The sequence below is a fragment of the Microcebus murinus genome, chromosome 2, assembly GCF_040939455.1.
Source record: "Microcebus murinus isolate Inina chromosome 2, M.murinus_Inina_mat1.0, whole genome shotgun sequence".
Taxonomy (NCBI): Eukaryota; Metazoa; Chordata; class Mammalia; order Primates; family Cheirogaleidae; genus Microcebus; species Microcebus murinus.
Genome location: NC_134105.1, coordinates 22,411,971 through 22,427,579, shown reverse-complemented (window position 1 = coordinate 22,427,579; position 15,609 = coordinate 22,411,971). Strand labels below are relative to the sequence as shown.

General features: G+C 41.6%; 1 protein-coding gene and 1 pseudogene across 1 annotated transcript in view; one reads left to right on the top strand and one right to left on the bottom strand.

Moving 5' to 3' along the window:
- Nucleotides 1-14,635, bottom strand: part of KHDRBS1 (KH RNA binding domain containing, signal transduction associated 1) — a 40,004-nt gene extending 25,369 nt beyond the window's left edge. The window contains exons 1-2 of the mRNA XM_075996013.1: nt 14,088-14,635; nt 475-599 (exon numbers count right to left, since the gene is read on the bottom strand). Coding sequence (XP_075852128.1) covers nt 475-599; nt 14,088-14,469 — 507 coding nt within the window. The 5' untranslated portion in view covers nt 14,470-14,635. The remainder of the gene's footprint in view (nt 1-474; nt 600-14,087) is intronic.
- On the top strand, nt 5,880-5,998 carry LOC142869918 (uncharacterized; annotated as a pseudogene).
- Nucleotides 14,636-15,609: the final 974 nt, after the last annotated feature.

Here is a 15,609-nt window from a genome sequence, read left to right as displayed (position 1 = left end):
CAAACAAAATATAACTAACTGCTTCCCTTAAAAAGAAAAGAAAAGAAAAGAAAAGAAAAGAAAAGAAAAGAAAAGAAAAGAAAAGAAAAGAAAAGAAAAAGCATTTACTTAAGTAAGAAAATTTAATTTCATCCAGTTAAGAAAATGTGTTATATTTCCTTTGATTTAAATTCCAGGTCAATCTTTTGACACAGAACAACTTTTCAGTTTTTAATTTTGTCATTTGGACTTGGAGCCTGAACAAACATTTGAGAAAGAAACTTTTTTTGATAATAAGAAGATATTATATTTCTTTTCTGGCTATAGCTATGCTATTAGTTATGGACCTAGATATTTCAACTGCCAGAAACAGGTACTATAAGCATAGAAGAGAAGCTTTACAGGCTTAAGTTTCTGGAGCACCACAATCCCCAGAAGTCTTTGTCATAGTCCATATGAAGCTAATTCAAAGCAGTGAGGCACTTTTTGCCTTACCTTAGGATACTGTTTGACAGGTATCAGCACCCGCTCTTTCAGCTTCATATTCTTATGAGAAAATAAATCCAAGTAATTCTCCTCATCGTCCTTTTTTGAATCTCCCTTCTGAATCTTCTCAATTTCTGAATAGGAAAAACAATTTATTTTTGCTCTGGTAAATAAAGGCAATTTTCAAAGTCTGCTTAAGGTAGTAACATGGAGTACTTTGTAATGAGACCAAACAGTTCAGATGAATGTGCTATTTTCAGACAGAAACTGGCTGAAAGCACCAAAGCTATATGAGGTTGACTAGGAACCCCAAAGCCTGCTTCTATTTAGAGCAGCGTGCTCTTCCACCACACCTGAAGCCTCGACAATAAAGACATTCAAATGTTTCTTGACTTAATAAAAAAATAGGTTTAACAAAACTAATGAGATGAGATAGGGGAATGGAGGATAAAGAAACTTAAGTCTTGTTATTATTTTTTTTGAGACAGAGTCTCACTTTGTTGCCTGGGTTGGGGTGCCGTGGCATCAGCCTAGCTCACAGCAACCTCAATCTCCTAGGCTCAAGCAATCTTACTGTCTCAGCCTCCAGAGTAGCTGGGGACTACAGGCATGCACCACCATGCCTGGCTCATTTTTTATATATATATTTTTAGCTGGTCAATTAATTTCTATTTTTAGTAGAGATGGTGTCTCGCTCAGGCTGGTTTCAAACTCCTGACCTTGGGCGATCCACCACCTTGGTCTCCCAGAGTGCTAGGATTATAGGCGTGAGCCACCATGGCCAGCCTGTCTTATCTTTATGAAAAAACAAAAGTCAATAATTTATTTACTTATTTATTTTTTGAGACAGAGTTTCACTGTGTTGCCCAGGCTACAGTGAGTGCTATGGCATCAGCCTGGCTCACAGCAACCTCAAACTCCTGGGCTCAAGCAATCCTACTGCCTCAGCCTCCCGAGTAGCTGGGACTACAGGCATGCGCCACCATGCCCGGCTAATTTTTTCTACAAATATTAGTTGGCCAATTAATTTCTTTCTATTTATAGTAGAAATGAGGTCTCACTCTTGCTCAGGTTGGTTTCGAACTCCTCAGCTCAAACGATCCGCCTGCCTTGGCCTCCCAGAGAACTAGGATTACAGGTGTGAGCCACCGTGCCCGGACAGTAAATATACAATGGACAGTTCCATTAAAATTCCACTGTGACAGTAGTGCTCTGGATACTAGTCCTTAAGAGTCTGAAAGACCTAGTTCTTACTCTGCTGCTCACTAGTTAAGTGAACTCTTAGATAAGTTATTTAATTGCTCTGATTTCCTCATTTATAAAACAGGCAATATCTACTTTATGAAGTTGCTATAAAGACATAAAGTAACATACGTACTCATGCCCAATTAAAGCCCATTTCTTAGAAAGTGGTTAACATACAGTCACCATTAGCTGAAATTCAGTCAATGCCTAAATGAGAATATGCATTAAAAAACCACTTTATTGAGGTATGATTGACATGAAAAGCTGTTCATATTTAATGTATAAAATGATGAGTTTGGAGATAAATATACACCTGTGAAACCATCACCACCATCAAGGGCATAGACATATCCATCAGCATCAAAGGCAGTTTCAATTCACAGGTTAAGACAGTTTCATTAGATAGAAACCTAGCACCTAAAAAGATTTCTATTAAGGAACTTCATTCATTCATTCACTCATTCAGTGATTACAAGTGTTTGAGTGCTTCCTATGGAGAGGCAGATGAAGAGGTAGAGATATAGGTATGATCATTAACCACTATGAGAAACTTACTAAGGGCCAGGCATTTACCATGCAAAGTATAGGAGATATAAAAGAACAAGACATACACTCTCTATCTTCACTGTTTATATACTGAAGTTCCCAGACTATGGGGGTGGCAATGAAGTATAGTTAAGTGCTATAACAGAAATTCTAACAGAGATAAGGGCAGAGTGTCCAAAGAATGAGTGGCAAATTAAAGTTATATGGTTCACTGAGAACAGTCAAAAAAAGATTTGTATACTCCCTGAAGTCAATGGAACATTCTTAATAACAGAGAAAAGTCTAATAATACCTATATAAAATTCCCATACTTGGCCACACACAGTGGTTCACAACTGAAATCCCAGGACTCTGCACTGACAGGGGAGAATGACTTGAATCCATGAGTTTAAGTCCAGCCTGACAACATAACAAGACTGTCTCCAAAAAAAATTTTGGTGCAGTGGCTCATGCCTATAATCCTAGCACTCTGGGAGGCAAGGCAGGATGATCACTCAAGGTCAGGAGTTCGAAACCAGCATGAGCAAGAGCTAGACCCTGTCTCTACTATCTACTATAAATAGAAAGAAATTCATTGGCCAACTAAAAAATATATATATATAAAATTAGCCAGGCATGGTGGCGCATTCCTATAGTCCCAGCTACTCGGGAAGCTGAGGCGGAAGGATTGCTTGAGCCCAGGAGTTTGAGGTTGCTGTGAGCTAAGCTGACGCCATGGCATTCTAACCTGGGCAAGAGAGTGAGACTCTGTCTCAAAAAAAATAAATAAATAAAAAATAAATTTTTTTTGGCCGGGCGCGGTGGCTCACGCTTGTAATCCTAGCACTCTGGGAGGCCGAGGCGGGCGGATTGCTCAAGGTCAGGAGTTCAAAACCAGCCTGAGCGAGACCCCGTCTCTACTATAAAAAATAGAAAGAAATCAATTGGCCAACTAATATATATATATATAAAAATTAGCCGGGCATGGTGGCTCGTGCCTGTAGTCCCAGCAACTCGGGAGGCTGAGGCAGTAGGATTGCTTGAGCCCAGGAGTTTGAGGTTGCTGTGAGCTAGGCTGACGCCACGGCACTCACACTAGCCTAGGCAAGAAAGCGAGACTCTGTCTCAAAAAAAATAAATAAATAAATAAATAATTTTTTTTTTTAATTAGCTGAGTGTGGCATGTGTCTATAGTCCTAACTACCCAGGAAGCTGAGGCGAAGGACTGCTTGAGCCCAGGAGTTTGAGATTACAGTGAGCTATGATCAAGCCACGGCACTCTAGCTAGCCTGGTGACAGAGCAAGACCTCATGGGAGTAGGGGGTGGGGGATAGGGGGAATCCCTATCCCATACTGTTTTTTTTTTTTTTTTTAATCTTCTATTAATTTTAAGGCAGGAGTTCTCAAACTTCAGTTTGCATGAGAATCACCTGGAGGGCTTGTTAAGCTAGATTGCTGGGCTCCAACCTCAGTCTGGGATTTGTGTTAGAAATTTACATTTACCAACAAGTTACCAGGCAATGCTGATATTGCTGGTCTAGGGACCACACTTTGAAAACTAATGGTTTAAGGTATAAAGATATCCTACTTCAAACAAGTTTTAAAAATAACTGTTCGCACTAAATCCAGCTTTGAAATACATAGATGAAGGAAAGTTACTTTGACAGAATATATAGGGTTTTCAAAATTTCAAACTGAAGGCTTGTTAAAAAAGCCTAATTTCCGATGTTATACTATAGCATGAGCATACTCCATTGCTTTCTGACAATTAAAACTGCTAATCAATTGTAAATAATCTTAACTAAACCTTTACTCCTATGAGAACTGTAAATGACAATGCTCTTCACACTGCTATGTTTCACTGCTTGAAACAGAACACAAATTTGACCTTACAATTAACAGACTAAATGCTTCATTCAACACCCTATTTGTTTACTATTTGGTGGTAGATCCTGACCTCCACTCCTTCCCATATACTGCTAATATTAACTGTTTCTGGTCATTCTTTTTGAGCCTACTATATCTGACTACACTTTTTCCTGACTTCTCAGGTTGGAAAACTAGGTACTTAATCTTCGAAATCCTACAGGAACAAAAACACCACAATTCTGATCTGAAAACATCGCTGAGGAGCTTGTAAGAATAAGAAAAAAATTACATACTTTATCTGTGCTCCTTTGTGTTTTCCTAAGGCTACCATCTAGTTTGGCCTTTCCACTGTATTTTACACCACTTTCCAAAAACCTTGGTCAGTGCAAGAAGACTCAAAGTCTGTTGATCTGTTGTAGTCCTATAAGAAGGTGTTTATATGCAATGTAACACACTGTGAAATTTAAGGCTTTTCTGTAACATGGATCCTTCTATTTTTTTTTAACAGCTGGATCTTAGTTAGAATCCCTCTAATTTATGTCACAACTTTTTAAAGAATAAGAAAGCATTTTTAGAGAATTAAGAGAGGACTGATCATTTAAATAAAACTGATAGTAGAAAAGATAAAACAATCAGAGGATGTTAGCCTAGAAAGCATAAGACTCAGAAGCAACTTGAGCCTTCAAGAAGGGTTATCTTTCAAGTTTGGAAGTAGAGAGACTGAGTATTTATTCAATGCCTATTTATTCAATATACCAAATACTACACAAATGTCACCTCAAAAAATTCAGTGAAGTAACAAGCACTATATCCCCATTTTTACTATCTCTAGGTCACAAAGCTGTTAAAGTACTGGAATAAAGATTAAAACGCAGGCTTTACCCCCATAATATACTGAAATAAAAAAAATAAAAATAAAATAAAACACAGGCTTTAACTTCAAACCTCATGTTTTTTCTATTGCCACTAAATGAGGAGTGTGTGCAGGCACTTTATTTAAGCAAGGAAGAGCTGATTTTGTAAAATTTGGGGAAATGCAACTTATACCCCCAAACACAGTCTTGCAGCCTAAAGGCAATGAAAGGACTTTATGGATGCCTCAGATATTCGGTTGCCAGATGGGCTTTCTTTCCTTTTCTTTTCCAACTCTGTATTTCTCTCTTTGGCCTCACTTTCCCAGAAAAGCTAGAGCAGGCTGAAATGGGAAGGAAAACAAACAAAAAAAATCAAGAAGCTTCCTAACAATGGCTTAAGTACTTCAGGCAAAAGTACTTTCTAGACAACCTTTTTGGAACTGACTCATTTAAGCGATCTTTGCCTAAGTCTCTGGAGACCTTGGATGTCCCAAGAGCCAAAGAAAGGAAGGCTGAGGAGTAAACAACACAGAGAAACATTTGTTTCCTGGCCAGACACTTTATAATAATCATATCTTGTCCAGGGCCTTCTGCGTGTTAGGAATTTTGTATTTATCATTTCGTCTTTGTAACCAGTATTATCCCCATTTAACAAATGAAGAAACCTGCACTCAGAAAAGTTATGAAATTTTTCCAAGATCTCAAAACTAGTGACAGAGCAGTCACTAACCCAAGTCACTCCCTATCCTAGAGAGAATAAATTCAACCAACCTTGAGGCATCTCTTTTACTCTATCTTCTACTATAACTTAATCTTTCCTTTTTTTTTTTTTGGTAGATTTTATCCCAGACTATAAGCTCCCACGTTTCTTAGTATGTCTCAGAGGAAAGAACATGGGTTTTAAAGCTAGACAGAAATGAGGTCTATGGCCATACCACCTTGAATGCACCCAATCTCATATGATCCCAGAAGCTAAGCAAGGTTGGGCCTGGTGCGTACTTGAATGGGGGACCATCTGGTAACACCAGGAGCTATAGAATAAAAAAAACAAAACAAAATGAAGTGCATCTATCTATCTATATTTATTTACTTTTAGAGACCTGGTCTCACTCTGTCGCCTAGGCTGGAATATAGTGGTGACCACAGCTCACTGCACCTTGAACACCTATGCTCAAGTGATCCTCTTGCTTCAGCCTCCCGAGTAGCTGGAACTACAAATGCGCAGCACCACTATGACCAGCTAACTTTTAAAAAAAATTTTAGCAGAGATGGGGGTCTCACTATATTTGTTGCCCAGGCTGATCTTGAACTCCTAGCCTCAAATGATCCTCCTATCTCAGTCTCCCGAAGTGCTAGGATTATAGGTGCAAGCTGCTGTGCCTAGCCTAAAAGCCCAAATTCCAGGACAGTAGCAAACTCTGTTGTATTGACCAGGGCCTCCCAGATCTTTTCCTTAGGACACAATTTAGAGCTTAGGGCTTTTTTCCTTTTAAAAAAAATTTTTGAGCTAATTGTAGATTTATATGCAGTTGTAAGAAATAATACAGAGAGATCCTGTACACCCTTTTCTCAGTTTTCCCTTTAACATTTTGCATATTGTGATAATATCACAATCAGAAAATTAACAATACAGTCCACTGACTTTATTCAGATTTCATCAGTTTTCCATGTACTTAATTGTGTTTAGTTCTATGTGATTTAATCATAAATTAGTGTAACCACCACCACAGTCAAAATACAGAACAGTTCCATCACGAGGATACTTCATGCTACCTTTTTTTTGTTGTTGTTTTTTGAGACAGTGTCTCACTCTGTTGCCCTGGCTAGAGTGCCATGGCGTCAGCCTAGCTCACTGCAACCTCAAACTCCTGGGCTCAAGCAATCCTTCTGCCTCAGCCTCCCTAGTAGCTGGGACTACAGGCATGCGCCACCATGCCCGGCTAATTTTTTGTATATATTTTTAGTTGGCCAATTAATTTCTTTCTATTTTTAGTATAGATGGGGGTCTCACTCTTGCTCAGGCTGGTTTCAAACTCCTGACCTTGAGTGATCCTCCCGCCTCAGCCTCCTAAGAGTGCTAGGATTACAGGCCTGAGCCCATGCTACCTTTTTATAGCCAGTTACCTCCTTCCCTCACCATTGGCAGCCACTAATCTGTTCTCCATCTTCATTATTTTGCTTTTTTTCAAAAATATTAATGGAATTATTTAGTATATAACCTTTGAGATTAGTTTTTTTCAGGTAGCATAATTCTCTTGAGATCCATCAAGTTGTTGTATTTATGAATAGTTCATTTCTTTTTATTGCAGAGCAGTATTTCCAAGGTATGGATGTACTACAGTTTATTCACCTACTGTAGGCATATGGTTTGTTTTCAGTTTTGGCTATTCTGAATAAAGAGCTATGAATATTCGTGCACAGGTTTTTATAAACTTGACTTTTAATTTGAATAAATACTCAGGAGTGCAATTCCTGAATCATGATAAAGACATTTAGTTTTGTAAAAAAAAAAAAAATCTGTTTTGTCATAGTATGCTTAATATTTTACTAATATTTGTTTTATAAAAATAGTATTGTACCATTGTACCATATGTAGTCTTACAGTACTTACTTTTCACCTAACATTAAATTTCCAAGATTTCTCTATGTTGTTGCATGTAGCTATACTGCATTTTCATTACTATACAAATATTTTATTTTGTAAATCTATAACATTATCCAATGAATGATGAAACATGTTATACCATTTTGTGAACAGGAGGCACTATTTTATGAATAAGGTGTTCATGTATAAAAGTTTCTTTGCACACATTCCTAGGAATGGTGCTACTGAGTTTTAAGGAACTTCAATGTTCAGCTTTCAAATAAACTGCCAAACTGTTATCCAAAGCAGCTGTATCAATTCACATTTCCACCAGCAATGTATAAGAATTTCTTCTTACTCATATCCTCTCAAGCCCTACTTATTGTTTAACTTAATTTTTGTCAATGTACCATGTTTTCATTATTTTCCTGTCTCTAAAAAGTTTTCTTTATATATCTTCATTTACTTTTTCTTTTTGGAAACAGGGTCTTATTTGTCACCCTGGCTGGAGTGCAGTGGTTTAATCATAGCTCACTGGGCTCAAGCAATCACTATGGCCTTAGGCTCCTGAGTAGCTAAGACTACACGCATATGCCACAACTCAGCTAATTTTTTAATATTTTGTAGAGTGTCCTATATTGCCCAGGCTGGCTTTGAACTACTGGTCTCAAGTGATACTCCGGCCTTGGCCTCCCAAAGTGCTGGGATTATACTTTATATTCAACATGTCAAGTCAAAAAACAATAAACCCAGTTGGAATCAGTTTGGAGAATGCAAAAATTCAACAGATCAGGGAGTACTGTCCTCTTTATAACCTTAGTTCCTCCTCCTCTGCAAAGACATGGCATGTTTCTTTTCATTTAGACCTTCCTTTACTACCTTCGGTAATTTTATGTTGACAAGCCAGGTGGTAACATATCCCTCATCTACAATACTGAGAAAAATTTCTTTCTGCCCTAGAAAACCAGAAGGATGAAGATAACAACTATAAAATGAGTAGCACATGTCATGACACGTTACATGCTCTACAAAGGTTAAATACTGTCAACTGTTTTTAATTAGTCACATACATTTGGAACTTTTAAAATTGCTTATCTCAGGCCAGGTACGATGGCTCATGCCTATAATCCTAGCATTCCAGGAGGCCAAGGCGGGAGGACAGCTTAAGCTCAGGAGTTCAAGACCAGCCCAAGCAAGAACGAGACTCCATCTCTACTAAAAGCAGAAAAAATGAGCCAGACGTCATGGTATGTAACCGTAGTCCCAGCTGCTTGGGAGGTTGAGGCAGAGGGATCACCTGAGCCCAGAATTTGAGGTTGCTGTGAGCTAGGCTGAGGCCACTGCACTCAGCCTAGGCAACACAGTAAGATTGTCAAGAAAGAAAGGAAGGAAAGGAAGGAAAGGAAGGAAAGGAAGGAAAGGAAGGAAAGAAGGAAGGAAGGAAGGAAGGAAGGAAGGAAGGAAGGAAGGAAGGAAGGAAGGAAGGAAAAGGAAAAAATGCTTATCTCAAGGCATTTAATATTATTCTAAAAATGAGAAAATTTTGCCAATTATTTTCTAACTGGCTATTGTGTGTATATCAGAAACCTAGTGATGGCTGGGCGTGGTGGCTCACACCTGTAAGCTTAACACTCTGGGAGGCAAGGCAGGTGGATTGCTCGAGTTCAGGAGTTCAAAACCAGCCTGAGCAAGAGCGAGACCCTGTCTCTATTATAAATAGAAAGAAATTAATTGGCAAACTAATATATATAGAAAAAAAAATTAGCCGGGCATGGTGGCGCATGCCTGTAGTCCCAGCTACTCGGGAGGCTGAGGCAGCAAGATTGCTTGAGCCCAGGAGTTTGAGGTTGCTTTGAGCTAGGCTGACGCCACAGCACTCACTCTAGCTTGGGCAACAAAACAAGACTCTGTCTCAAAAAAAAAAAAAAAAAGAAAAGAAAAAAAGAAATGTAGTGATTTGTACATCTTTAATTTGTAATGAGCCAGATCACAGAACATTTTCCTAGGTAAACAATCATAATATTGTTGCAAAGAGTGATAAATTTTGCCTCTTTCTTTACTAATATTAATATTTATGCTTATATTTGGTCTATGATTCCTTTGCAATTCTACTTTCCAGTTTTGGGGGTTTTTTTTGTTTTTTTTTGAGACAGAGTCTCCTCTGCTACCCTGGATAGAGTAGTGATATTATCATAGCTTATGGAAACATCAAACTCCTGGGCTCAAGCAATCCTCTTTCCTTAGCCTCCCAGGTAACTGGGACTACAGGCACACGCTACGACACCTGGCTTATTTTTTTTCTATTTTTAGTAGAGACAGGGTCTTGCTCTTATTCAGGCTGGTCTTGAACTCCTGAGCTCAAGCAATTCTGCCACCTCTGCCTCCCAGAGTGCTAGGATTATGAATGGGAGCCAACACACCTGGCCTACTTTCCAGTTTAATAACAGGTTTGGGGAAGGTCTCAATATATTTCTATAGAATATTATAAATAAAATAAAGGGATTAACTATTTTAAAGTTTCAACATACTTCGTAAAATGTTCTCCTTTGTAGGCTACCATATTTGGAGGATGAATTTCTGAGTATCCTTTCAAGATCTTCTGAGCACTGTTAATCTATTCAAGTGTTTACTTATTCTGATGTCACTTATATAATACTAACTCGTATTTTCCTAATTGTATAAAGTAGAAAAAGAACACCGACATATATAACAGCATTTTATGTTTATTATATAAATATATTAACACAAATGAGATAAAATTCTTTCTGTTTAGTAAACAAGCATGGGTGGTTGAGTCTTTGTACATCTGCAAATGCCATTCATCATCATAGTAGACTATCAATTAAGCTAATACAGAATTCTGTATTCAAAATCTACATCCCTCAGAATTGTTAATATTTTCCATCATTCCCATCTTCAATGAAGATGAATATGTATTCATTCATAATATTTAGTAAGAGGCCACTCGGGGTAGCACTCTTCAAGGCACAGGAGATACAGCAGTGAACAAAGCAGACAAAAGATCCCTCCTCTGATGGAGCTGATATTCTAGCCAAGAAAGAGAAGGAGTGATCAACAAATACTGTACATAATTACAATATACAGTGCAACAGATGCTGATAAGTGCAATATAAAGTAAACCTTGGAAAGGGACCAGAGGACCTGTGTGGGAGGTATTAGAAGGGTGGTCTGGATCTTCAGGTACCCTGTGGGAATGGGCAAAGGCGCCCTGGAGGAGTCAGTCCCAAATGCTAGACTCTGTTCTTTGGTTCCTTCTGTATCTTGGCCCCATCATCTTCACTGCCCTGTTAGCACTCTGATACTTTTAAATAGATTTTCTTTTAATATTTTGTCCAATTAAAGCTTACAATTAAAGTACAATTTGCAGCAGGCATTACAGTAGGGGAGAGGGATGTTAAGTGTGTAGACCAGGTGTCCTCAAACTATGGCCCACAGGCCACATGCAGGTGTTTTTGCCTGTTTGTTTTTTTTACTTCAAAATAAGATATGTGCAGTGTGCATAGGAATTTGTTCATAGTTTTTTTTAAACTATAGTCTGGCCCTCCAATGGTCTGAGGGACAATAAACTGGCCCCCTGTTTAAAAGTTTGAGGACCCCTGGTATAGACTAACTGAAAATCGTGGTTATGTTGTTCCTAATTTTTTTTTTTTACCTTAGGCAAATTATTAATCTCTGGTGTCTTGGTTTCCTCATCTGTAAAAGTGAGAATATTAAGATTAACTTCTCAGCCGGGCAGGGTGGCTCACACCTGTAATCCTAGCACTCTGGGAGGCTGAGGCAGGCCGATCATTTGAGCTCAGCAGTTTGAGACCAGCCTGAGCAAGAACGAGGCCCCGTCTCTACTAAAAATAGAAAGAAATTAGCTGGACAACTAAAAATATACAGAAAAAATTAGCCAGGCATGGTGGTGCATGCCTGTAGTCCCAGCTACTTGGGAGACTGAGGCAGGAAGATTGCTTGAGCCCAGGAGTTTGAGGCTGATGTATGCGAGGCTGACTAGGCTGATGCCACAGCACTCTACTCAGGGCAACAGAGTGAGACTCTGTCTCAAAAAAAAAGAGTAACTTCTCATAGCATTATCCTAAAGTTTAAATATTTAATATAAAGTAGTCAGACCAGCGGCTGCACAATAAGCGTTAGCTGTATTTTTCTTACATGTGTTCTTATCAAAGTTTAAAATACTCTTTTTTTAGAGTCTTACTCTCTCACAATTGGTTGTGACCTCACTGTAATCTCTTTTCAAGATCATTCAGAAATATCTTAAAAGCCAGGCCCAACATATATTAAGACCTATCAGTGCTAAGAAGTATCCATCATACATCCCAGATCTGTTTTCTGAGTCAACATTACCTCAACGCCATTTCTCCAATTAAAATTTCAGTTTGATTTAAAAAAAAGACACAAAAAAAGTCCAAGTTAAAAATAAAGAACACTGTCTTAGTAATAAAAGGTAAGCAGTGAGAGGAGAGTTAAAATTATGCATAAGTTTTAAGGATCAATAGTTTTTGGTGGTTATCCTAAGAAACCATCTTTTAAAAGATAAACACACCGGGCACCTGATGTGGTCAAAAAGGCAAAATATATCTTGTGTTTTCATACCTTGTTCAGTACTATGAATTTACAGCTAGAGGAAAACTGGTGACATGTTATTATCTAATGATTACAGGTCAAAGGAAACTGCTAGTGATTTTACATACCATTTAATCCTCACAACTCACCATCCCACTTTACAGATGAGATTACTAAGGTGCAGAAAGTTTCCCAAGGTCAGGTAACCAGTTAAGGACCAGAGTTTCAAACCCAAGCCAACATAGTAGAATATCATATTTAAAGTTTATTTATCATTTAAAGTTTATTTTATTCTCATGCATTTAATCTGGACTGATTAAAGATTCCAGGAAATAAAAAAAAAAGACTACCACGTCAACCTTTACCATTTAGTCTGATATTCCACAGTCTGCATGTACGTGCTTTCAGATTCAACCAAACACCTGGTGTTTGCTACATGCAACACAGTATGAAAAATATAAAGATAAAAAGCAAGTCTTACCCTTAAACAATTTATTAAAAGAACACAACCAGTAGCGTTTCAAAATCTGAACATATTACACTTAGCGGTGAAAATGTTATTTATCCGCCAGGCTCGGTGGCTCATGCCTGTAATCCTAGCCCTCTGGGAGGCAGGAGGACTGCCTGAGTTCAGGAGTTCGAGACCAGTTCGAGACAAGAAAGAGCAAGACATTGGCTCAAAAGAAAAGAAAATGTTATTTATCTAAATGTCCTTATTCCTGACCACCACGTGTTGTGTTTATTGTGCTTAAAGGTAAAGAAAGACTCCTTAACAACGTTTGGAAATAGAGAACAAAAGGAGGGAAATGATATTTTCACAAGGAACTGTCCATTATATCAACCTTGCCAAAGACACCAACCACTCATTCGGTGTTGAGGGCTCTGAATTTATATTTGCTTTGAATTTATATTAAATAAAATTTAGGTATCATTAGAAATACTTATTAAAACAATATTTTAAATAGAAGCGAGGGTCAAATAGAAGGCTTTAGGGAAAAATCAGAGCGACTAAGTGATTGGCCAGTGCTGACCAAGAAAGGAGCGCTAGTCCACGGAAAGAACAAAGACTACCATCTCTAATCTACTTCACTACTGAAACAAAAATTTAAAAAACAACAACAAAAAATCAAGCCTTTCAGGTAAAAGCATCAAGCAACTTATCTCAGTTTCTGTCCATCTCATTGGGGAACGTCAAAGAAACTACAGGGGAATCCCTTACCTCCCCCTCAATTGTCCCACTTCACTGCCAGTAGGGTTATTTTCCCCCTTCCTGAATGATGGTGAACACATGTTGTAAAATACAGGGAAGCAACCTTTCAGCTCTGTGGCAGTTCTCATTTTATCCGCCGAAATCGGAAATCTGATTCGGGAAAACCTCAAGCTCCGATTCCCACAAGTCGCTCCTACCTCTCAGCAACTTTAGCTACGGTTACCGCTAAGTCCGGCCCAGCCCCAACGACAGCGGCGCACTGGACGGGACATTCCAGCCTCACCCCACCTCACCTCGGCCTTTCCTCCCACGGTCCCTCCCCGCTCAGGCTGTCTTCACCTCCTACACCCTCGGTTGAGGCGCTCACTGCCACCCGCGATCACAAAGGCTTTCCCTTTGGGGGAAGGAGGAGATAAAGGTTCATTTCTGGAAGAATCTGAGCACTGCGAGCTCCGGGCAGCTGCAAGAGGAGGGAGGGGGGAGGGTCGGGAAAGGGGCGGGGAGCTCAGTACTATCCATCAAGATCTTAGCGCTAGGAGATCACCAAGTCGCCTTCAGGCCTCCACTGCAGCCTAGAAATTCACCCGCGCACCCCGGGCCGAGGTGGGAATGTGGGATCTAGGCTTCCAAAAACGATGAGAAGGACTGCCTCGGTCCCGAGGGGGCGGGAAGCGAGGGGAACAAAGCCGCTGCCACTCAAGCCTCCCGGTGGCCGGCGACCCGAGGGGCCGGGGAGGCCGCTTACCTGCGGTCAGCAGCTGCATGGCGTGAGTGAAGGACGGGTCGAGGGAGTCCTTCTCCGCCATGAGTTCGGGCAGGTACTTGTTCTCCGGCTCCATTTTGACCGAGGCTGTGGCTGAGGGGGGCAGCAGCGGGGTCGGCGCTGGACCGCCCACTGTCGCGTCGGGACCCGTGGCCGAGGGCGGCAGGAGCGGTGGCGGCTGCGTGGCGGGCGAGGCCCGGGCGCCCCCCCGGGACCCCACTCCGCCTCCCCGGGACCGGTGAGGCAGAGGCGGCTGCCGAGACGGCGTCTGACGCACCGAGGGGTGGGCACCTGAGGGGTCCATGGAGCCGCTGCGGCCCGAGGACCGGCTCATGCGCGCGGCGGGGTCGTCCCGGCGCTGCATCGGGGAGGATGTGCGATCGAGGGAGTGAGGAGGCGACGCGGTGGCGGCAGAGGCCCGAGCGGCGGTTGGCGGGGGTGGTAGAGCGGCAGCGACAGCGACCGAAGCCGACCCGAGCGACCCAGCGAGAGAGAGCACCGGAAATGAGGCGGCGCGCGTGCGCAGCCAGCCACCGGCACCGCCCTTGGGCTTCTCCGTGGTGAACAAAGTCCCCAGTCTGGCTACGGCGCTTGCGCACCGCCGCGGCGCCCGAAGAACTCGCCTCCTTGCTCCCCTTTTCCCTCCCAGCCCGCCAGGCCAGAGTTTGGTGAGCATGCGCAGGTCGCCGCGGGCTCTGTTCGTTTTCTTTTCCACGTGACTCGGCGCTAGCGGGACACGTGTCTCCTCCCCCTTCTGGCGGAGTGTGCGAGGGGGGCGGAGGCTGTGGAATGTCTTTGTCTGCGCGCGGGCCCGCGGAGTGGCGGGGGAGACCTGTTACTCGCGGGGCCACGCCCTCTCCAACGGCTGTGCGGCCCGGGAGGACGTGCTCAATGGCGTGGGGGTGGGGAGTGGAGGGGGGCGGTCACCGAAGTAAGGAAATAAAAGGAGAACGGAGTGGGACGCGCGGGAAGGGGAGGGAGAGAGGGGAGAGAAAGTGACTGGCTGAAAGGGAAGGAGGGAGAGATCGGGCACGACGCGGGGAGAAGAGGGGAGGGCTAAGGGAGCGTCTGACCCAGGGATGAGTGGTGGAGATGGGGACGTGAAGCCTGGACGGAGAAATTGAGGAAAGACTGTTGGATGGAAAGACTGAAGGCTATTGGAGGACTTGAGGAGGGAAGGTTTAGGTCGGTGATCTGAAGTCTAGGAACAAAGAGGGGCCCAGACCAAAGCAGGGAACCCAAGTTGTGTCCCAAGGTTTCCAATATAGTAGGTTCTAAAACACAGGCCGTTGTTACAGAAATCTTCTTAAAAGAAGCCGCATTTTACAGTAAGTATTTATCCAAAGTCTGGCCATATTCCATGAACGGAAACTCAGGCCAAATGTCTATTCTGAGCGCTGTAAGACCAAAGATAAACAGACCATGTCTTTCATCAGCTTAAAACCCATCAGTGGCTTGGAATCACTCAGAGTGAAGCCCAGGATGCATGTGATGGGGCCTTGAA